General features: G+C 45.5%; 1 protein-coding gene across 7 annotated transcripts in view; it reads left to right on the top strand.

Moving 5' to 3' along the window:
• Nucleotides 1-24,975, top strand: part of BHMG1 (basic helix-loop-helix and HMG-box containing 1) — a 484,779-nt gene that overhangs the window by 388,927 nt on the left and 70,877 nt on the right. For all 7 annotated transcript variants that reach the window (XM_033953753.1, XM_033953748.1, XM_033953746.1 and 4 more), the window contains one exon: nucleotides 6,739-6,974. In XM_033953753.1, coding sequence (XP_033809644.1) covers nucleotides 6,739-6,974 — 236 coding nt within the window. The remainder of the gene's footprint in view (nucleotides 1-6,738; nucleotides 6,975-24,975) is intronic.

Raw genomic sequence — 24,975 nt, forward strand, 5'->3', positions numbered from 1 at the left:
AGTGACTAGCGGTGTGCCCCAGGGCTCGGTACTTGGGCCCATCTTATTTAATATTTTCATAAATGACCTAGAAGAAGGAACATCCAGTGGAATCATCAAGTTTGCTGACGACAGAAAGCTATGCCAGGCAATCAGATCACAGAAGGATAGCGAGGTACTCCAGAGTGACTTGTGTCAGTTAGAGAAATGGGCGGAGAAATGGCAGATGAAGTTTAATACGAGTATAGAATGTCAGGTGCAACTCTAGGTAAGAGTGAACAAGAAAAGGACCTGGGTGTACTGATAGATAGGACCCTGAAACCGTCAGCACAATGCGTGGCGGCGGCAAAGAAAGCAAATAGAATGTTAGGTATGATAAAGAAAGGAATCACGAGTAGATCGGAGAGAGTTATAATGCCACTTTATAGGGCAATGGTCAGACCACACTTAGAATACTGTGTCCAACATTGGTCTCCCAACCTAAAGAAGGATATAAAACTGCTGGAGAGAGTGCAGAGACTAGCAACGAAGCTAATAAATGGTATGGAGAACTTGGAATACGAGGAACGACTTAAGAAACTGGGACTGTTCTCCCTTGAGAAGAGAAGACTGCGAGGGGATATGATTGAGACTTTCAAAATACTGAAAGGAATCGACAAAATAGAGCAGGAAAAAAAATTATTCACCATGTCCAACGTGACAAGCTAAGGGGGGACAAGTCCAGGACAAATATCAGGAAATTCTGCTTCACGCAATGAGTGGTGGACACCTGGAATGCTGTCCCAGAGGAGGTTATTGCGGAATCCACCGTTCTAGGATTTAAAAGCAAATTAGATTCACATCTCCTTATGAGAGGCATAGAGGGATATGGATAACTAAAATTACACCAGGTGTGCGGATCACCGGACTCGATGGACCATAGGTCTGATCTGGAGATGGCAGTTCTTATGTGAGGAATTTTATCAAAAGCTTTCTGAAAATCTAGATATACTATATAAACCAGCTCACCTTTATCCACATGTTTATTCACACCTTCAAAGAAGTCAAGCAAATTGGTGAGGCAAGATCTCCCTCAGCTCCCCCATGCTGACAAATCATGTTTGTTTAGGTGTTCCCAAAATTTTATTTTTTTATAATTGTTTCTACCATTTTGCCCAGAACTGAAGTGAGGCTTACCGGTCTGTAATTTGCCGGATCTCTCCTGGAGCCCTTTTAAAAAATTGGTGTAACATTGGCCACCCTCCAATCTTCAGGTACTACTGACAATTTTAGCAACAGGTTACAGATCATTAACAGCAGGTCAGCAATTTCATGTTTGAGTTATTTAGACCTGCTCGCCGACTTTGGACTTTTCCTCATCTGGAGTATAGTGTTCATTTCTGGTCTCCTTATCTCAAGAAAGATATAGTGGTGCTAGAAAAGGTTCAAAGAACAGCGACCAAGATGGTAAAGGGGATGGAACTCCTCTCGTATGAGGAAAGAATAAAACAGTTAGGGCTCTTCAGCTTAGAAAAGAGACAGCTGAGGGGAGATATGATTAAAGTCTACAGAATCCTGAGTGGTGTAGAACAGGTACAAGTGGATCGATTTTTCACTCCGTCAAAAATTACAAAGACTAGGGGACATAGTAAAACATAGTAACATAGTAGATGATGGCAGATAAAGACCCAAATGGTCCATCTAGTCTGCCCAACCTGATTCAATCTAAAAATTTGTTGTTTTTTCTTCTTCTTCTTAGCTATTTCTGGGCAAGAATCCAAAGCTCTGCCCAGTACTGTTCTTAGGTTCCAACTACTGAAGTCTCAGTCAAAGCTCACTCTAGTCCAGGGGTCTCAAAGTCCCTCCTTGAGGGCCGCAATCCAGTCGGGTTTTCAGGATTTCCCCAATGAATATGCATGAGATCTATGTGCATGCACTGCTTTCAATGCATATTCATTGGGGAAATCCTGAAAACCCGACTGGATTGTGGCCCTCAAGGAGGGACTTTGAGATCCCTGCTCTAGTCCATCTACACCCTCCCAGCCACTGAAGCCCTCCCCAGTCCATCCTCCACTAAACGGCTATATACAGACACAGACCGTGCAATTCTACCCAGTACTGGCCTTAGTTCTTCGATATTTACTATTATTTTCTGATTCTAGATCCTCTGTGTTCTTCCTACGCTTTTTTGAACTTTGTCACCGTTTTCCTCTTCATCACCTCTCTCAGGAGCGCATTCCAGGCATCCATCACCCTCTCCGTAAAGAAGGATTTCCTTACATTGCTCTTGAGTCTACCACCCCTCAACCTTAAATTATGTCCTCTGGTTTTACCATTTTCCTTTCTTTGGAAAATATTTTGTTCTACGTTAATACCTTTTAAGTATTTGAACGTCTGAATCATATCTCCCCTGTCCCTCCTTTCCTCTAAGGTATACATATTTAGGGCTTCCAGTCTCTCCTCATACATCTTTTGGAGTAAACCTCATATCATTTTTGTCACCCTCTGGACCACTTCAAGCCTTTTTGTGTCCTTTGCCAAATACAGTCTCCAAAACTGAACACAATACTCCAAGTGGGGACTAACCAATGACCTGTACAGGGGCATCAACTCCTTCGTTCTTCTACTGGTTACGCCTCTCTTTATACAGGCCAGCATCCTTCTAGCAGCACCTTGTCACACTGTTTTATCGCCTTTAGATCTTTGGACACTATCACCCCAAGGTCCCTCTCCCCATCTGTGCATATCAGCCTCTCAACTCCCAGCATATATGTCTCCTCTGATTATTAATCCCCAAATGCATTACTCTCCATTTCTTTGCATTGAATTTTAGTTGCCAGTTATTAGACCATTCCTCTAACTTTTGTAGATCCTTTTTCATGTTTTTCACCCTCTCCTTGGTGTCTACTCTGTTACAAATCTTGGTATCAGAAAAAAGGCAAACCTTTCCTTCTAACCCTTTAGCAATGTCACAAACATATTGAACAGGATCGGCCCCAGCACCAAACCCTGAGGGACTCAACTACTCACCTTTCCTTCCTCCGAGCGACTTCCATTAACCACCTCCCTCTGGCGTCTGGTTTCTAATCCAGTTCTCCACTTTAGGTCCTAATTTCAGTCCTTCAAGTTTGTTTGAGAGCCTCCTATGAGGAACCATGTCAAAGGCTTTGCTGAAATCTAAATAAATTATAACTAGCATATGTCCTCGATCCAGCTCTCTGGTCACCCAATCAAAAAATTCAATCAGGTTCGTTTGACAAGATTTACCTTTAGTGAAGCCATGTTGCCTCGGATCCTCTAACGGTTAGATTCTAGGTTAGACCAATTCTTATGTCCATCAAGCTCAGTAGCCCGTTCTCATGGTGGCCAATCCAGATCACTAGTACCTGGCCAAAACCCAAGGAGTAGCAATATTCCATGCTATCAATCCAGGGCAAGCAGTGGCTTCCCCTATGTCTTTCTCAATAACAGACTATGGACTTTAACTCCAGGAACTTGTCCAAATCTTTTTTAAAACCAGCTATGCTATCCGCTCTTACCACATCCTCTGGCAATGCGTTCCAGAGCTTAACTATTCCCTAAATTAAAAAAAATTCCTCCTTTTGGTTTTAAAAGCATTTCCCTGTAACTTCAAGTGTCTTTGTAATTTTTGACAGAGTGAAAAATCGATTCATTTGTACCCACTTGTACTCCACTCAGGATTTTGTAGACTTCAATCATATCTCCCCTCAGCCGTGTCTTTTCCAAGCTGAAGAGCCCTAACCGTTTTAGTCTTTCCTAATATGAGAGGAGTTCCATCCCTTTTACCATCTTGGTCGCTCTTCTTTGAATCTTTTCTAGCACCACTATATCTTTCTTGAGATAAGGAGACCAGAATTGAGCGCAATACTCTAGATGAAGTTGCACCTTGGAGCGATACAGGGGCATTATAACATTCTTAGTCTTGTTAACCATCCCTTTTTTAATAATTCCTAGCATCCTGTTTGCTTTTTTGGCCGCTGCCGCTTTTCTGTCTACAATGATACCCAATGATACCCTTTTCTAGAATACGGTAATTATGATTCAGGTTATTCTTCCCAATGTGCATCACTTTGCATATGTCTAAATTAAATTTCATCTGCCATTTGGACAACCAGTCTTTCAATTTCCTAAGGTCCGCCTGCAATTTTGCACAATCCGCATGCATTTTAACAACTTTGAACAGTTTAGTGTCATCTGCAAATCTAATCACCTTACTTATTCCAATTTCCAGATTATTTATAAATAAGTTAAATAGCACCTGTCCCAGTACAGACCCCTGCGGCACTCCACTGTTTATTCTCCTCCATTGAGAAAAATGACCATTTAACCCTACCCTCTGTTTTCTATCCGAAAACCAATTCCTAATCCACAACTGACCTTTGCCACCTATCCCATGACACACTCATTTTCTCAGGAGCCTCTCATGAGGAATTTTATCAAAAGCTTTTTGAAAATCTAGATACACTATATCAATCGGCTCACCTTTATCCACATGTTTATTCACACCTTCAAAGAAGTCAAGCAAATTGATAAGGCAAGATCTCCCTCGACTGAACCCATGCGGACTCCATCTTAAATCATGTTTGTCTACTTGTTCCACAATTTTTAAAAAAATAATTATTTCTACCATTTTGCTTGGCATTGAAGTGAGGCTTACCGGTCTGTAATTTCCCGGATTTCCCCTGGAGCCCTTTTTAAAAATCGGTGTAACAATGGCCACCCTCCAATCTTCAGGTACTACAGACGATTTTAGCGACAGTTTACAGATTACTAACAGCAGGTCATCAGTTTCATGTTTGAGTTTTTTTAGTACCCTGGGATGTATACCATCCAGTCCTGGCAATTTATAACTTTTTAACTTGTCGATTTGGCTTAGTACATCTTCAAGATTCACTGAGATTTCTTTCAGTTCCTCTGCATCATCACCCTTGAAAACCATTTCTGATTCAGGTAGATTTCTTACATCTTCTTCGTGAAGACTGAAGCAAAGAATTCATTCAGTCTTTCCGCTATGGCCTTATCCTCCCTAAGCACCCCTTTTGCTCCTTGATCATCCACAGATTCTCTTGCAAGTTTCTCTTCATATTCTTTCTTAGCTGTCTTTATCAATGCTTAGCATCTAACTTGCCAGTGCTTGTGTTCTTATGTTCTTATGAACTTGTTCATACCTTTCTTAAACCTAGTATGTCTACTCCTCTGGCAACGAGTTCCAGAGCTTAACTATTCTTTGAGTAAAAAAAAATACTTCCTGTTGGGCATTTGGCCATTGCTTCACCTAATCCATAGATTAAGCTGACTGTGGAAGGAGCACTTCATGCTCGGTGTCAACTTTGTCCAGCAACAATCTTGGCCCTCACATTCAAGGGTTTTTTTCCATCATGGCTTCTGCTAGAAAAATAGTGAAGATCACTGCTCTAATTGGTGGGGATGGGGGTGTGTGACTGAAGTAAGATTCTGCTGACATGTAATTTATGTAGGGGAGTTTGTAGCAGTCCACCTTTTTCAGCTTTTCTATTGGAAAGTGAATTGGTATTCTGTATCTGCAGTGCTTGCTATTTGTGTCCCGAGATTTAGTGCTTTTATGGTATGGAAGGTTTGCGTAATAAATTCTGAATAGCTTATTTGCAAGGTTTTGTTATCTTTCACCCAGATAGGCCCAGATTCTTTAAACAGCACCTGAAGTTAGATGTCTAGATCAGCAGATTTTGGGAGTGGTTTGACTGAGGCAGCTAAGTTAGGCATGCTCATTTAGGTCAAGAAAATCCTGTCATAAATGGGAGTGCACCTAAGTTTTCAATACTTACTGGTGCTTAAAACCGCTTATGTGCAGCTAGGTGCGATTCTATAAATGACGCTTAGGGGATGATTGATAATTGTGCTCTCCAGCACCTAGAAGTTAGAATCAGGGCAAAAGTGTCTAGCAGTAGAGAGATTTCATGTTGCTGTTACTGAAGTGATACCATAACATGTATATATTTTTTTCCTATGGCAAGTTGTAAGGGGAAACATCCTAAATCTGCTGTCTACAGACTCCGGAATAGGTAAAAAAATTTTAAAAAGTCTTGATATTGAAAGTAAGTTGAGTGTGAATTTGTCTGCAATTCAATTACATATAGACAAACTGTGACATGTCAAGTCCAGATTTCTAACTGATAAAGTAAGTAAAAATATAAAATCTTTAATGAGGAAAACAATTTTTTAGCATTTTGCTTTCAATAATAGTTTTGTTTTGGGGGTTTTTAAGGTAATTCTTTTTAAGAATAGCTTATTTCCTTGAACCAGCTTTAACTATAATAAAATATTTTGGCTTATTTTTTGTTGAGCTACAGACTGTAGTGTCTGTTGCATCACACATATGAAATTGGTCTGTCAGGTGTTGCAACAGAATAAAAGTTTGCTTTAGACAGTAGATGGGAAGGGGGTGGGTGTTGATATATGACGGAACAAGGATGGGTCTGGTGGTTTCTTGTTCTAGCTTTGCCACAGATTGTGTATGTGTGACTCGATTAGCTTATACATTCTTTAGAACAAGAAACTCATTTTATCTAAGATACTTGCCTGATATGCTAATTGCTGTATGAAATCTGCACAAAAAAATTCATACGACATCTGTTTGTGTTAGTAAATTCCAGAGATTGAAGATAAGCAGGTCAGTTTATCCATTATAGTGACCTACAAGATTTTTTGGAAGTGTGTCAGAGCAAATTACAAGGTGCCAATTTTGTCATTTTATTTTAGTTTATTTTTTACTCCTTTCAGGATACTTGCCCAGGGTTAGACTGTACTGCATCTTCCAGTGAGGAAAACGATGACTATACTTGGACCCCATACCAGAGGAGCCGATGCTCACATCATGGCAACCGTAAGAGAAAGAAAGGCCATGGTTTCCGGCAACTCAAAACACTGAAGAAACTCCACTACCCCTTTCCACTGAAGAAGAAATGTGTCAATGGTTTTATCATGTTCTGCAGGTTAAATCGAAAGCAATACATCCGGTAAACATAATGGTATTGATAACTAGGATAAATAGAATATATCTGCAAAGGGGATGTGGAAGAGGGCACATCTACATGTATAGTAGAAAGAGATAAGGGAGATTGTTTGTAATGGGAACAGGAACAGAACTTCTGGAATGAGAGAAATAGGAGCAGAAATATGTTTGAATTTGGCTTTAATTTAATTTAAGCTTGATTTGGCTTTTATTTAATTTATTAATTTTGTATATTTTTACCAAAGTATAAGGCAGTTTATAACCATGGTCCAGTAATGTTTCATTTTCTATTTATGTATGACAGAATAGACTCCTGGGTATTCTTTTGTATTTTGTACAAATATCAGGGGGGCATTCCAAGAGGCAAAGTTTGGAAAGAATGCACATACATAGTATATGACAGCAGATAAAGAGCCACATGAGCTCTCTAGTCTGCCCAACAAGGTAGCCAGAGCTGCACCTGCCACTCTATGTAGGCTAAGCTCCTTCATAATCACATACTGGCATCACATTTCAGCAGTTGGTAATTTACCACAAAATCAACCAGTTATATTCAACACAATCATGGAAGAGTGGTTTTATAATTTTGATTGCAACAGTCACATTCATTGTCATAAGAACATAAGAATTGCCGCAACTGGGTCAGACCAGTGGTCCATCATGCCCAGCAGTCCGCTCATGCGGTGCCCTATTTGAGTCTAGCCTTACCTGCGTATGTTCTGGTCCAGCAGGAACTTATCTAACCTTTTCTTGAATCCCTGAAGGGTGCTTTCCCCTATAACACCCTCTGGAAGAGCATTCCAGATTTCTACCACTCTCTAGGTGAAGAAGAACTTCCTTACATTTGTACGAAATCTATCCCCTTTTAACTTTAATGAGTGCCCTCTTGTTCTCTTCACCTTGGATAGGATGAACAATCTCTCTTTCTCTACGAAGTCAATTCCCTTCAATATCTTAAATGTTTCTATCATGTCCTCTCTGTCTCCTCTTTTCAAGGGAGAAGAGACCAAGTTTCTCTAGCATCTCATTGTACGACAACTCCTCCAGTCACTTAACCATTTTTGTTGCTCTTCTCTGGACCCTTTCGAGTAGTACTATGTCCTTTTTCATGTACGGCGAACAGTGTTGGACGCAGTATTCCAGGTAGGGGCGTACCATGGCTCGGTACAGCGGCATGATAACCTTCTCTGATCTGTTTGTGATCCCCTTCTTAATCATTCATAGCATTCTGTTGGCCTTTTTCGCTGCGCATTGCGCGGATGGTTTCATTGACTTGTCTACAAGTACTCCCAAGTCTCTTTCCTGTGGCTCTCTCTGAGTATAGCACCAGACATCCTGTATTCGTGCATATGATTTCTGTTACTGACATGCATCACCTTGCACTTATCCACGTTGCCATTTCACTGCCCATTCCTCGAGTGTGTTTATGTTTCGTTGTAGGTCTTGGCAATCCTTCTAACATAACATAAAATTCACTTGGATACCGCAAATACCATTAAGTTCTATGTGGTTTACAAAAATTAGTAATACAAATGAATAAGGATCCAGATTCTAACTTCCAAAAGATTCCCTAAAAAGATATGTTCTTTAGCACTCTCCAGACCAGTAGAGGTTAACTTTACAAATGGGTATATATCTAATCATGACCAGCAGGTGGAGACTGAAAACAAAACTGTGGGACAGTATATCCTATCCCCTCTTCTCTATTTCCCTCAGTCTTCTTTCAGTCTCCAGCAGGTGTTGAGTGATCTGTACCCATCTCCCTTGGTAGGGCTGTTGGAATTTGTTTAAGGGGTTTGTTGTCCCTGTTTTTAGCCGGACGGAGCTTGGGCGGGCCCTGTTTGGGGGTTCATCCGACCTCGGGGGTGTCAAACCCGGCGGGTCTCGAGCGGGGTCCCTCCCCCCACTTCCTCCACCTCCCCACATTTTTTTAGAGGAGCCTCAGCAGTAAGCCTTGCCCCCTAAATCAAGCAAGGCATATTGCTTCGAGAGCCTGTGGAGTCTGTTCTGTAAAAAAAAAAAAAAAATCCTGAGATAGTGCTGGTCTGGAGGGTTGTTTCCCTTTAAGAAAACTGTATTTTACTGTATTTTTTCATCTAACCGGCACTTTTTTTTTCTAGCTAGGTCGCGTATGGAGCAATTGTGCCCTTCTCCGGGGGAGGGGGACCCAATTAGGTCCAGCCGCGAGGCACTCGCGGCCGGCCTGAACTCGGCGGTTTGGGTCGGTGAGGTGGTGGAGCTCCGTCGGCAGCGGCTGCAGGCGCCCAGAGCTCCCCGCCGATGGTGCCTCGCAAGTCGGCTTGGAGCAGTGGGGAAGCCCGGTCTTCTCCAACCGCCCACGGAGGGATTCCCCGAAAGATTCCCTCTCAGCTGATTTTTTGATAGCTGATGCCGACTTGCCTGTTTTAGCGGCTGGGACTGTTCAGTCTTCTCAGCCGCTACAGGCCATGGAGGGAGCTTTTTTGGCGGGAACTTCGCCATTTTCTCTGTCTGGCCCCTCCATTTTGTCTGCAACCTCAGGTGACCTTCCCCCTGTATTGCAAACACAGGGGCAGGTTTCAGTTGGGACCCCTGCTGGGGCAGGGAGTCCCTGGGGACCCCCAGGGGTTTTTTGTCCCCAATTTATTTTCTTTCTTTGTGCAGACAATTGGGGGTCCCACGTGCACCTGGGGGGTTTCGGGGGTGGTTTCCCTCCGCGCCCCCTATGGCTTTGCCTCCCTCTTCGTTTGGCGTCCCCTCTTCCTCCTCCCTCATCCAAGCGCCCGCGGGGGGGCTTGGATTGCGGAATGGTGGTCGGAGTAGCGGGTTGGCATGGTTGAGGACCTGGCTGCTTTGGCGGGCTTCCAGGATCCTCTAGAGGGGACGCCCGCTGGCAGCGGGGCTGCGGGTTTCCCGTCTTCCAGAGCAGATGCGTCCGTGGTGCGCTTTTTATTCTGAGGGATGAGCTTTTAGACCTGATGTAGCAGGTCTCCTTGGTGCTGCATTTTTGAAGTTGCGCCGCCGGAGACCCCGCGTATGGGGGCCCCTCTGCTTCAGGGGGTCTGTCCTGTTTCCCGCTCTTTTCCTGTGCGTCAGGATTTTCGGGATTTTGTGTTTCGTCTGGCGCGTAGCATGGCTCGTTTGTATCCCATCCCTGAGGGGGATCGGGCTACTTTAGTATCGCCAGTCGTAGACGCGGTGGTCTCGGCGATTTCTAAGCGGCATATCGTCCCTGTTGAGGGCGGGTCTGCCTTGCGGGACTCTGAGGAGCGCAAATTGGAGAATATCCTTAAGCTCAATTTTCAGGTCTCGGCTTTTGGGGTCCAGTCGGCTATTTGTGGGGGGCTGGTCGCTCGCGCCGTTTTTCGGTGGGCTGAGCGCGTCCTGGATCGGGAGTCTGATGACTGGTCTCTGGTGGATCAGGAGGTGGCACAGATTGAGATGGCGGCCTCGTTCCTCTCTGATGCTCTTTATGACTTAGTGCGGATCTCGGCTAAGTCTATGGCCTTTGGAGTGGCCGCGCGGCGTATTTTGTGGCTGCGCGCTTGGGCGGCGGATGCTGCGTCCAAAGCTAAACTTACTAAATTTCCCTTTCAGGGGTCTTTTTTGTTTGGGGAGGAATTGGATAGGTTGATTCAGACTCTGACGGACTCTAAGGTTCCCCGTCTGCCTGAGGACCGTGCCCGTCCTGCGTCTCGGGGTGGCGCTGCCCGGGGGCGTTTGCGGGAGTTTCGCAAGTATCGCCCTGGGCGTGGGGCTGCTTCTTTCCCGGCTCCGGGATTTTCCAGGGGTCGGTTCTTTCAGCGCATGCAGCCCTTTCGGGGGGCCCGTCGGGGGGCAGGGAATCCCTTCGCCGGCTCCCCCGCTTCCCGTCCTGCGCAATGACTCCTTGCCGGCGCCCCCTTTGGTTCCGGTGGGGGCCCGGCTGCGCGAATTTTTCCCAAAGTGGGCCGAGATCACGTCCGATCAGTGGGTCCTGGAGGTGGTGCGGGACGGTTATGCTCTGGAGTTCGCCCGCTCTCTGCCGGACCTTTTCCTCGCTTCTCCATGTCAGTCTCCAGGGAAGACGCAAGCTTTTCGCCAGACCCTGCAGCGCTTGCTGGATCTCAAGGCAGTGGTGCCGGTGCCCCCTCCGGAGTGGGGCACCGGCAGGTACTTCATTTACTTTGTGGTGCCCAAGAAGGAGGGGACCTTTCGGCCCATCCTGGATTTGAAAGGGGTCAACAGGGCTCTCAAGATTCCTTCTTTCCGCATGGAAACTCTGCGGTCGGTCATTCTGGCGGTTCAGCCGGGGGAGTTCCTCACTTCTCTCGATCTGACGGAGGCCTACTTGCATGTTCCCATTCGGGACTCTCATCAGCGCTTCCTGCGCTTTGCGATCTTGGGGCGGCTCTATCAGTTCTGTTCGCTTCCCTTTGGTCTAGCCACGGCTCCCCGGACGTTCACCAAGGTGATGGTGGTCGTCGCGGCAGCCTTGCGGTCGGAGGGCATCCTGGTTCACCCCTACCTAGGCGACTGGTTGATTCGGGCAAAGTCGTTGCAGGAGAGCTCCCGGGTTACGGCTCGGGTGGTGGAGTTTCTCCGGTCGCTGGGCTGGGTGGTCAACCTTTCCAAGAGTCGGTTGGTCCCGGCTCAGCGCCTGGAGTACTTTGGGGTTCTGTTCGACACCTCCTTGGGGAAGGTCTTCCTTCCAGAGGCCCGGGTGAGCAATTTGCAATCGCAGATTCGCCTGCTTTTGGCGTCCCGGTGTCCTCGGGCGCGAGATTTCCTCCAGGTCTTGGGGTCGATGGCGGCGTCCCTGGACGTGGTGAGGTGGGCGCGGGCCCACATGCATCCTCTTCAGTATGCTCTGCTCCGGAGGTGGTCTCCCCAGAGGCAAGATTTGGATGTTCCGGTGCCCCTGCGGGGGTTGGCGCGCGGCAGCCTGCGCTGGTGGCTCCGGACCCCTCACCTGGTTCAGGGGGTGGGTCTGGATCTCCCGCAGTGGACGGTGCTCCTGACGGATGCGAGTCTCCTGGGTTGGGGGGCTCAGTGTTTGGGTCACTCAGCTCAGGGCACCTGGTCCGCGGAGGAGGCTGCCTGGTCGATCAACGTGTTGGAGACCAGAGCGGTCCGTCTGGCGCTGTTAGCTTTCCACTCCCTTTTGCTGGGCAAGTCGGTCAGAGTGCTGTCGGACAATGCCACGGCGGTGGCTTATGTCAATCGTCAGGGGGGCACCAGGAGCACTCCGGTGGCGCAGGAGGCGGCTCTGCTCATGGTTTGGGCGGAGTCCCATCTGCTGGACCTCTCGGCCTCTCATATAGCCGGGGTAGAAAATGTTCAGGCAGACTTCCTCAGTCGTCACTTCCTAGATCCAGGAGAGTGGTGTCTCGGCGCCGGGGCGTTTCAGTTGATAGTGCAGGCTTGGGGGCAGCCCCTGATGGACCTGGTGGCCACGGTGGCAACGCCAAAGTGCCCCGCTTCTTCAGTCGTCGCAGGGACGGTCTGGCCGAGGATCTGGATGCTCTGGTCCAGCCGTGGCCAACGGAGGGGCTGTTGTATGTGTTCCCTCCTTGGCCGCTGGTGGGCAGAGTGCTTCTTCGCATTGTTCACCATCCGGGTCGGGTGGTGCTGGTGCCTCCGGATTGGCCTCGACGTCCGTGGTATGCGGATCTGGTGAGGCACCTGGTGGCGGATCCTCTTCCTCTGCCTCTCTCGGACGACCTTCTGACGCAGGGTCCCATTCCCATGTTCGACCCGTCTCCCTTCTGTCTTACGGCGTGGCTCTTGAAAGGGGTCGCCTTAGCAAGAAGGGATATTCAGACAAGGTGATCTCTACACTGTTGGGGTCCCGGAGGCTTTCTACCTCTCGGGCTTATGTGCGGGTTTGGCGTCTCTTTGAGGAATGGTGTCGGGCGCGGGGAGTGACCTCTTTTCGCGCTTCCCTGCCTAACATTCTAGAGTTCTTGCAGGATGGCCTGGATAGAGGCCTGGCTTGGTCTTCTCTCCGGGTTCATCTTGCGGCCCTGTCGGCTTTTCGAGGGTTGGTGTCAGGTCAGCGTTTGTCGGCTCTTCCTGATGTGATTCGGTTTTTGCGGGCGGCCAAGTTGCTTAGGCCTCCCCTACGGCCCTCGGTTCCCTCTTGGGATCTTAATCTGGTTCTCTCTGTTTTTGGTGCGCTCGCCTTTCGAGCCCTTGGATGACTGTTCTTTGAAAGACCTTACTTTGAAGGCGGTCTTTTTGGTGGCCATTACTGCTGCTAGGCGTGTTTCTGAGCTGCAGGCTTTCTCTTGTAGGGCTCCCTTCTTGGAGTTTTCTAGGGAGCGTGTCGTCTTGCGGCCTGCTCCTTCCTTTCTGCCGAAGGTTGTTTCTCCTTTTCATGTCAATCAATCAGTGGTTCTCCCGGTCTTGGGTGGTCGGGAGGGCTCTTCTGAGCAACGGCAGCTGCGCAAGTTGGATGTCGGTCGGGTCCTTCGCTCTTATGTGCAGTGGACCCAGGAATTCCGGAAGTCCGATCATCTTTTTGTCCTCCTGGCGGGTCCTCGTCGGGGAGCTGGCGCTTCTAAGGCTACTATTGCGCGCTGGATCAAGGAGACGATTGCTTCCGCTTATCTTCTGAAACAGCAGTCTGTTCCGGAGTTTCTCAAGGCTCATTCCACTCGGGGTCAGGCGGCTTCTTGGGCTGAGTCGTCACTCGTGCCTCCAGTGGATATTGGTAAGGCTGCGGTTTGGTCCTCCTTGCATTCCTTTGTTCGTCATTATCGGGTTGATGTGCAGGCGCGTCAGGACGCAGTGTTCGGGGAGCGTGTACTGGTATCGGCCCTTCGGGGGTCCCACCCGTGAAAGGGACTGCTTTGGTACGTCCCATTCGTAAAGTTAACCTCTACTGGTCTGGAGAGTGCTAAAGAAGGAGAAATTAGGTTCTTATCTGCTAATTTACTTTCTTTTAGCTTCTCCAGACCAGTAGAGGTCCCCACCCTGTCTGTTGTTGTTGTTCGGGCTGTTGCGCGGGCAGTTTTTTTGTGTTTTGCTGCGGGTTCTAGTATTTTTCTAGGGCCGGGGAGATTTGAAGAACAGCGGCTGTGGCTCGGCTGGCTTAGCTGGCGAGCTGTGGGGACATTTTCCTTCGGGTATTTCTCCTCTGCATTTTCCAACAGCATTTTTTGGGTATGTTAATTGTTACTCCTGTTTGGAGTATTGTTTTCTTTCTGTTTTCCAGTTCTTGGTTCTGCTTGGCTATTCGGCAGACTGAGGGAAATAGAGAAGAGGGGATAGGATATACTGTCCCACAGTTTTGTTTTCAGTCTCCACCTGCTGGTCATGATTAGATATATACCCATTCGTAAAGTTAACCTCTACTGGTCTGGAGAAGCTAAAAGAAAGTAAATTAGCAGGTAAGAACCTAATTTCTCCTATTTAAGGCACAACGAAATTGTTGGTATGAAATTGGAAATGTAAATATATAAGAACATAAGAATTGCCGCTGCTGGGTCAGACCAGTGGTCCATCGTGCCCAGCAGTCCGCTCATGCAGCGGCCCTTTCGTCAAAGACCAGCGCCCTAACTGACACTAGCCCTACCTGCGTATGTTCCGGTTCAGCAGGAACTTGTCTAACTTTGTCTTGAATCCCTGGAGGGTGTTTTCCCCTATGACAGACTCCGGAAGAGCGTTCCAGTTTTCTACCACTCTCTGGGTGAAGAAGAACTTCCTTACGTTCGTACAAAATCTATCCCCTTTCAATTTTAGAGAGTGCCCTCTCATTCTCCCTACCTTGGAGAGGGTCAACAACCTGTCCTTATCTACTAAGTCTATTCCATAGTTAAATCCCTAGTTCATGAGGCTGCCTGAAAAGATAGCAGTCATTCCTGAAATTTCTTTACATGGGCAAATTTACATCCCTTAACTGAGGGGAATGAAAACAGCGGATGCGATTTTCTAAGATGTTTAGAACTTGTAATAATAAAAGATTCCATGAGATACTCAGGAATTGAGCCTGTTAGTGCCTTAAAGCTTAAACTTAACCTGTGTCTCAACTGGAAGCCAATGCAGTCGACGATAAGAATCAGTAATGTGGTCAAACTTCCTCAAGTTGAAAATCAGTCTGACTGCTGCATTCTGAATTATGCGCACTCTATGGAGGTTTTTCTGGGTACCAACAAGATGAACAATGTTGCAATAGTCTCTCAGTTGGGGACTCCTCAGATAGACTTGTTTGCGTCCTTCCTCAACCACAAGCTGCCCTAGTTTTGCTCCAGGCAGTTTTCTCCTCAGCGTCTAGAAGCGGATGCTTTTCTACTGGATTGGACACACAAGTTTCTCAATGCATTTCCTCCAATCTCTCTCATCCTCAAGATGCTTGACAAGCTCAAATGGGAGGAGGCTACTATGATTCTCATAGCTCATCGCCCAGACAACCTTCTACTTCAACTCAGTATCAAGGAACCAATCCCTCTTCAAATTTTTCCATCTCTTCTCAGGCAGTCACGGATTTCTTCTACATCCTAATCTTTAGTCGTTGCACCTGACAGCTTAGTACCTCTCGGGCTGACTTCAGCTGACCTTCATCTTTCCCAGCCTGTCAGACTTATCTTAGACAAAAACACAAATGGAGGACAAAAATATACACTCCTTCTAGTGAGAAAGCGTGAAATAATCAAATCAAAATAATAAAAAACAACATGCTAACATCAGAAATAGAAAATATTTTTAACTAGTATACTTCATTTTTACAAAGGCAGGTAGTGCTCAGAGACATGGAGGAAAAAGGGGAACAAATTCCCCAAAATACCACCCAATTATTGCAGTACTTTAGTGTACTGTAATGAAATAAAGTTGAAAAAACTTATCTTTAGTTCTTTAGCCAAAGAATTATAACTAAAGATAAGTTTTTTTTCAACTTTATTTCATTACAGTACACTAAAAAATACCATCTGTTGTGAATCTGTATGTAATACAATGATTGAGTGGTGAGGTTTTGGGGGGAATTTGTTTCCCTTTTTCCTCCATGTCTCTGAGCACTACCTTCCTTTGTAAAACCCAAGTATACTAGTTAAAAATATTTTCTATTTCTGATGTTAGTGTGTGCTTTTTATTATTTAGACTTATCTTAGAAGCATCAAGAAAACCGTCTACGCAACAGTGTTATCAGTAGAAATAGAAATGGTTTTCCATGTAGTGTACTCTTAGTAACAAAGAAGTTGATGGCAGATAACGACCCGAATGGTCCATCTAGTCTGCCCAACCCTTTTCAATCTTAAAATTTGTTGGGGGGCTATTTTTTTCTTCTTCTTCTTCTCCTTAGCTATTTCTGGGCAAGGAGCTAAAGCTCTGCCCGGTACTGTTCTTAGGTTCCAACTCTGAAGTCTCTGTCAAAGCTCACTCCAGTCCATCTACACCCTCCCAGCCATTGAAACCCTCCCCAGCCCATCCTTTACCAAACGTGAAAGGTCACTTGGACACACAAGTCAGAGGCGTGAAGAAAGTACAAGAGGTTTATTACAGCATGCTGGACTCTAGTGCAGTTAACAACCTGCCTACTAGAGTACTAGAATCAGGAAATGCACGGACTTTTATGCCCTTTTCACTAAGCATACACAAACTAATATATGCAAAAACTACAATTTTCTTTTGTTACTTCTATAACTTTTCTACAATTATTATTGGTCCTAAGCCAGCACTTATGATACGTTCAGGGATACAACTTATAGTCCTATAGGAAACTAGCTCATTTTTCTGCTTATCTAAATCTTACAGTTCTAAATGTTACATGTACAGGAGGGTAGGGTACATCATGGCTCAAACTCTTATCTATTTAGCTTACAATGTGGTAAGGTAGGGACATACATTTTAGGCAGATGAGGTCAATAGATTGTACACTGTTTTCAGCTATGTAGGCCAGAGCAATATTTTAAATAACAGTTAACTATTTCATGACCCTACATTCCCCCCTTTCAGGCTGGCGTACGTAAGGAGCCAAGCCTGACAAAATAAAGTTAGGGGTCAGGAAAATCGGGGTACCCAGTGGGTAAAGGACGATACTGACAGAGGGCAAGGGCCAATGCAGCAGTGGAACGGTTGACAACAGAGTCCATAGTTCAGTGGAGCAGCTTTATGGCTATGGGGACCACACAGGGCAGGCAGCAAAGGAGCAGAGAAGACAGGGCGGCAACCAGCAAGATGGTCTTCATTGCTGAACCAGAGGGCAACCAGGAGCCGAAGGTTCCAGAGATCCAGTCTGCAGTAAGGTCACGCCAGGTCTGGACAGGAACATGAGCTAGTTTGGTGATGCGGTCTACAACTTTCTCAATCACTTTACCATAGTCATCAAGTTCAAGGCAGCAGTTGGAGAGGTTGAATTTACCACAGACACCACCTTCTGTCTAGAGCAGGGGGTCTCAAAGTCCCTCCTTGAGGGCTGCAATCCAGTCGGGTTTTCAGGATTTCCCCAATGAATATGCATGAGATCTCTGTGCATGCACTGTTTTCAATGCATATTCATTGGGGAAATCCTGAAAACCCGACTGGATTGCGGTCCTCAAGGAGGGACTTTGAGACCCCTGGTCTAGAGCTAGGCAGTTCTGATAGATAGCAGTGCACATTTTAGCATTCGCTCTGCCAATGGTACTCAAAGTTCGGGAGGTCTCATTAGTTATCAGTTCGAGTACAGCTTGTAGACGAATAATGCAGTTCAGCATATAGATTGGGGTTCGATAGCCCCCAGGTGTCATCCTCGGTCCATGTGGCAGGTCCGTAAACAGCAATGATCCATTCTGCAGGACAGTCATCACCTCATACCACCTATTTTAAGGGAATTGGTGGAAGTAGACTGCTTTTGGCGACCCCTGGTGTTGAATACATGGGCTCCCAGGTGTTCACCATCGGCCAGCGGTAACAGGAAGAAGCAGGGATGGATCATGCCAAGTACACATGTACCAGTCCAGTTAGCAGGCAACCAAGAGTAGGCAAACAGATCACAGAGCCAATATCAACTATCAGGAGCTGACCATCATTCATAGGAAGTTTCATTGAGCAGTGTCAGAAGAGCGCTGAAAACAGTGGGAAGCAACAATGGAGGTTCGCAAGGCCCATCGTGAAGGTCTTGGACCTGACATAAAAGTGAGGGTCTGTGAAGTCAGGTTTAACATGTCCAGATGCTTTGCCTCCCATAGCCACTGTTCTCCCATACCAGTCCCTCCTCATACAAAACAATTGCTAACATTAAGAATCTGGCCTATAGTTTCAGCAAACTGTATAAACAGATTTCTAGTGATTACAGGATATCAGTATCTACTTTCATAATTTCATAAAACTGGGGAAACACCACAAAGTGATGGACAGGAGCACTTGAGCGGGATACAATACGGACATATACATCAGTACCTGGGTCTCACCTTTTACCATCAATATACAATGCCATGCGGTCTCTGGCCTTCTGGACTTGGACATTGGCATTCCAGTTATATGGGTCAGTAATAGTGAAAACCATGGGATTACAGTAGCCTGTAGTACACAAGGGGCCGGAGCTAGGACTTATAGTAAGGGAGGCAGAGGAGGTATTAGGGGGATATTTGTGTGGGTTATTGTAGGTGGCCCACGAGACACATTCCTATAAAGGACAGGCTCCACCATTAGTGAAGGTTTCCTCATAGGGGCAGTTCTTAAAGGCATCAGGTTATACAGACATATATATGTAGCACATTTGGTATAATAACGCTGTCAATCTAGGGAGCGGCACAAAACTATATTAGGGGCAAAACCATGACCTTGGGCAACATCAAATAGCACACATGTATCAAAATACAAAGGGGAGCAGTTACCGGACTGGAGGAGAGCTGTGGGGTGATCCGTTGCTGGTCCTGGAATCCATCAACAGCGGCGGCTTTCATTCCTGTTCAGCGGCGCAGTCAGGCATTCACAGAGACGGACCCCTGACGTCATTGGGTCCGTCTCCAACAGCGTTAAAAGCAGCCGCAGTTGCGGTTGCGGCCGCAGCCGCGCAGCCGAAGGGGCGTGCCCTAAGGGGTACGCAAGGCCCCTTGGGAGCCCCTTAGGTGCCACGTGGAGTCCAGGAGACGGTAGTGGGTAACTTTATTTGGGACACTTAGACCCGGCTCGGATTCTGCTCCTTATTGTTGGATCTAAGAAGTTTATTCCATGTCTACACTAGTGAAGACGTCGTTGAAGTTTGTTTCTTCTTAATAATGCCTAAAAGACGAGGAAGGAACACCGGAGGAGCCTCCCGGCGACCCTTAATCCCAGTGGTCACTATCGATGATTTTCTCCGACGCCTACAACGGGAACAAGAAGGGTCGGGTGCTAGCTCATTGGAGATACCGCCGGAGAGTAGTGCGGTGGGTTCCCCTGAGCATGATATCACTCTTAGCCCCAACGTTAGGACGCCACCCCTCCAACCTACACCGCAAGCTGCCAGCTCCCCAAGGGACCAGAACCCACCTGAGGAGGTGGTTTTTTTCTTTGTCCACAGAGGCTAGTATGGAGGGCTCGCTGAATATGACAACGCAGAGTGGGATGATCTCTCTGCAAGGACTTGCGACTGGGACAACAGAGGTTGGGGGAACACAAGACGTCACTGAGGTAAAGCTAATTTCAGAACATTTAGATACTACACCATTACAACTTTTTTCACCTACAAAACCTCCTACAGTCACACTCGAAGCATTATGGGACTTGGTAGTGAATTTGGGAAATTCCTTAACTCCTCAAATAAAAAGTTTGGATAAAGAATTAAAAGAACAAAAGGAAGAAATAAAAGTTATAAAGCAGGACATGTCACAATTTAAAACAGAGACACAAAATACAAATAAGGAGTTAATGTTATTGAAACAGAATCAAGATATGTTGGTTAAAGATAATATACTACTCAGGAGGAAGTTGGAAGTGCAGGAGAATAATGGTCGAATAAATAATTTGAGATTTATAAATTTTCCAAAGATCCTGTCAACTTCTCCTAGAGAAATGGTGAAAAGATATTTTATGGAAATTTTGGAAATTCCTGAAAACTCCTTACCTCCTCTTACAAGAGTGTATTACCTACCTGCCAAGCCCCATCCTAAAGAAGAAGGAAAGATTGAGGAACCCCAGGAGAAGTCATTGGACATTTCGGCAATGCTGGAACAATCAGACAGAGATTTGGCTGTTCCAGCTACTCTATTGTTATCTGTTGCTCTGGCTCCAGACAAAGATTGGATATTAAAACGTTTCTTTAAAAATAGGTCCAAAGACTTCCTGGGGCAGCATATTCAGATTTTCCCTGATGTCTCTAGAGAGACTCAAAAAAGAAGGAAATAATTTTTAATTTTAAAACCTGGAGTGATGCAAATAGGGGGTATTTTCTTTTTGAGATATCCATGTAAATGTGTAGTTAGATATTCGTCATTGAAGTATATATTTACAGAGCCATCTCAATTGATTAGTTTTCTCTCAATGAAATGTCTTGAAAAAGGAATAACAACGTCCATGGAAAGTTAGTTCTCTGCACTTAAGTTAGATTAGGATTTTTCTTATTTAAATAATATGAATTATATATGTTCTACTCTTAATTGTGGATCCAATAATATTGAGGACTATTGTGAGACCAACTAGGTCAGTATTTCCTTATAGTACATATTAATTTTGGATTTTTAGTTTAATATGTTGTTTGATCTCACTTTACTGTACAAGATGTATATGCTTGGAAATATTGTAAAACTTTATAAACAAATAAAAAAAAAAATACAAAGACACCAGGCGAGTGGGGTCTACAATAAGAGTCTAGTTGATAAGTGGACCCTCAACATTATCAATGCAGATTTCCGCCCACTTTTAAAATTCATCACCAGTAGGTTGGAAACAGAAAATACCCTCAGATGTTTGACACTTTCTGTACTTAACTCCATCAGGCAAACAAACATCAGGCAAAAGGGCTAGAGGCACTTGTTAAGTACAATAGGAAAGAACTACAGAAGAAAGAAACATAAGACAGTGAGGGCAACACAAATATCAGATATATATATACTAACATAGGAAGTGTGAGATAATAAAATTTGCAGATGACACCAAACTATTTAGGGGAGCTCGGACCAAAGAGGACTGTGAGGAATTGCAAAGAGACTTGAACAAACTAGGGGAATGGGCGACAAAATGGCAAATGAAGTTCAACGTTGAGAAATGTAAAGTATTGCATGTGGGAAGCAGAAACCCGAGGTACAACTATACGATGGGAGGGATGTTATTGAATGAGAGTACCCAAGAGAGGGACTTGGGGGTAATGGTGGACAGGTCAATGAAGCCGACGGCACAGTGCGCAGCGGCTGCTAAGAGAGCGAATAGAATGCTAGGTATAATCAAGAAGGGTATTACAACCAGGACGAAAGAAGTTATCCTGCCGTTGTATCGGGCAATGGTGCGCCCACATCTGGAATACTGCGTCCAGTTTTGGTCGCCATACCTTAAGAAGGATATGGCGTTACTCGAGAGAGTTCAGAGAAGAGCGATACGTCTGATAAAAGGGATGGAAAACCTTTCATACGCTGAGAGATTGGATAAACTGGGTCTCTTTTCCCTGGAGAAGAGGAGACTTAGAGGGGATATGATAGAGACTTATAAGATCATGAGGGGCATAGAGAGAGTAGAGAGGGACAGATTCTTCAAACTTTCAAAAAATAAAAGAACAAGAGGGCATTCGGAAAAGTTGAAAGGGGACAGATTCAATACAAATGTCAGGAAGTTCTTCTTTACCCAACGTGTGGTGGCACTTGGAATGCGCTTCCAGAGGACGTTATAGGGCAGAATACAGTACTGGGATTTAAGAGAGGATTGGACATTTTCCTGCTGGAAAAGGGAATAGAAGGGTATAAATAGAGGATTATTGCTCAGGTCCTGGACCTGTTGGGCCGCCGCGTGAGCGGACTGCTGGGCAAGATGGACCTCAGGTCTGACCCAGCAGAGGCATTGCTTATGTTCTTATGTTCTCATTTTTCTTTTAGGCACAACTTAGAAAACTTCAAATAGTTGTACTCTAGACACTTGCTAAAGGCAGTGGTGAACCACAGGCAGTCAATTAAATTCAAACACTTGTAAAAAATTATATTCAGAACACCTGCTAAGTACAGTGGTAAATATTCAGAACTTTTGAGGTCTTAGAAAGCTTCAGCTGAAGATCCGTGTTGTAGTGGAACCAAGTTTCGTGTCCGGACACCTTGACAACTGTAAGAGAAGAAATTAGGATAGTAAAAGGACCTATCCATCTAGGTTTCAGGGGGTCTGACTTCCAAGTTTTAGCCATACCGTATTTCCAGGGACATACCCATGAACTTGTGTAGCTATCGGTAGTGGGGCCCTTTCCAGGACCCATTTGTGGAGCTCTTGAAGAGCTTTAGCTAAAGATTGGACCTGACTCTGGACGATATCTGATCTCAGAGTAGCAAAGGAACCAGGATCTGGGTTCACAATGGGTGGTGGCCGGCCGAACATGAGCTCAAATGGGGTCAATTTAGTGGGTTTAGATGGGGTGCATCTACTCTGAAATAGGACAGAAGGCAGCAGGACAGGACAGGACAGATTGGTTTCTTCAGTTCGTTTCATGAGAAGGGTTTTAAGAGTTCTGTTCATGCTTTCAGCTCTGGGGCTGGTAAGCAACATATACTTTCCATTCAATTTGGAGGGCCTGAGCAGTTTGTTGGATGACATTGGCAATGAAAGCGAGGGCCGTTGTCGCTGCCTATGGAAACAAGGAGACCGAAGCACGGAATTATATCATTCAGGAGGTGTTTGGTTACGTCCCTGGCGCGTTCAGTGCAAGTAAGGAAGGCTTCAACCCATCTAGTCAGGGTGTCTGTGAAGACTAGGAGGTGACTGAAGGAACGGGAAATGGGCATATGGGTGAAGTCTACAGACAGAACCTGCATCGGATATGTTCCAATGGGTTGGTGTCCAAGAGGTGGGATTTTGTTCTAGAACCGACCACACACTGTCGTACCGTATTCTGGACTAGCTGATCAAGGTGATTGATAAAGAAATGTCTCTTGAGAGTCATTTTCATAGCGGGTTCTCCAGAGTGTGCCAGATCATAGCATCTTTTGACAATCGTGAGGGCCAGGTGTTGAGGAATGAATATGAGGGTACCCGCTGTGCTCGTGTTTGAAGTATCAGTGTGTGGGTCTGGATTGGCACTTGAATTGGCACATATTATCCACCCCCCTTTCAGGACAGACTGGCCCGAAAGAGTACAGGCCCAAGTCTGTTTCTGAGAAGTGTATTGGGGTGTAAGGGAGTCCAGAAAAGGAATGATGGTGTACAGAGGAGCCGAAGGAAGGGGGCAGAGGCTAGCAGCTCGGGCTGTGTGGTCGGCAAGGGCATTGCCACGAGAGACAAGGTCCGGCACACGTCTGTGAGCACGGCAGTGCATAACAGAAACACATGAGGGTAGTTGTACAGCCTCAAGAAGGTCAAGAATGAGGGGAACATGATGGATCAGGCGGCCAGAGGCTGTAATGAAACCTTCGATGTTTTCAGATGGCCCCATGGGATACAAGGTAAGGAAAGCATATTTGGAATCAGTGTTGATGTTGCAAAACTGAGAGGCAGTAGGGCGCAGGGCAGAAGTGAGGGCTACAGCTCAGCTTTTTGGACGGAAGTGCCAGAGGGCAAGGGCCTGAGTCAGAAGTTTTTGGAAGCAGCAGAAAGACCTCTCCTGGAGTTGGGTCCAGACAAAAGGGGCTGAGTCCGCGCCCCTAGTGGAATCATACAGAGGGCGGACAAGGTAGAGAAATCAGGGATCCAGATGGGACAGTATCCTGCAATACTGAGAAAGGTGCGCAGAGCCTTGCAGTTATCAGGGACAGGGAGACTACAGACGGCCTGCACCTGGGTGTGGGAAGGGACCTGGAACCCTGGGAAATATGAAACCCAAGGTAGGTGACAAGAGGAAGGCATACTTGAAATCAATGTAAATATGGCCATATTTAAAAGGCAGACCCACTAGAATGGTTTTCAATCCCAATTCTGTATCAGGTTCCTACCCCAAAGAGCTGACTTGTAAAAATTAGGCTAAAATTCAGCTTCAGGTCCACCCACTAAACAGGGTAGTCTGACACAAGTGCTCTCTAAAGCGGCAAACCCTTTACTATCATCTGACACGCAAAAATATTTACTTCCATACAAAAGCATTCCTAAAAATTACATTCTTATACCTAAAAGTTACATTCTTATACGAAGCTTACATGATTTATAAACAGAAATACAAAACAAAGATTGGAATATACAGTAAAACTTTGGATTGCAAATAACTTGGTTTGCAAGTGTTCTACAAGACAAGCAAAACATTTGATTAAATTTTAACTTGCTATACCACCAACGTCTTGCAATACAAGTACATACAGTATACAAGCATCACATTATCACAACTGAGCCAATGGTTCCTCTCTATATGACGCTGCAGGAGTGCAGTGACTGTTCCAAACGAGCAAGGGCTTGCAATACAAGTATATATATTTTTGTATTAAAATTTTGGATTGTGAAACAAATCGTCTGAGTTTCCATTATTTCCTATGGGGAAACTCGCCTTAAAACACGAGTGCCCTGGACTACAAGCATGCGTCTGGAACGAATTATGCTCTCACAAAAGATAATCCATACACACAACTTTACACCTTTTTTTGTTACAATCTACATGCGTCTCACTGCTATTATGGTAAAAGCAGAAGGAGAGACCTACTCCCCCTCCCTTCAGAATTTCACAGAGGAGAGAGAGTAACTTACAGATCAAAGAGATCAAATTACAGATGTAGTCCTTTTTAGACTTAAATTTGGACAAAGAACTTTTTTTTAGTATGGAATATAAGTTCCAGAAATCATATTTTTTTGTTTACATTCATTTCTGAATATACATAAACATTTTATAACATAGCCAAAAACTTTAAATCTAAACCTACTTATCTGGTCCAGGAGAAACTGCATTTGAAGTGCTAAACACTTCATGGCCCTTATCAGCACAAAAGGAGGAGGAGGGGTATTCCCCCCTCCTGCTTTGAACAACTGACAGTTTGAAA

This window comes from Geotrypetes seraphini, chromosome 8, assembly GCF_902459505.1.
Source record: "Geotrypetes seraphini chromosome 8, aGeoSer1.1, whole genome shotgun sequence".
Taxonomy (NCBI): domain Eukaryota; kingdom Metazoa; phylum Chordata; class Amphibia; order Gymnophiona; family Dermophiidae; genus Geotrypetes; species Geotrypetes seraphini.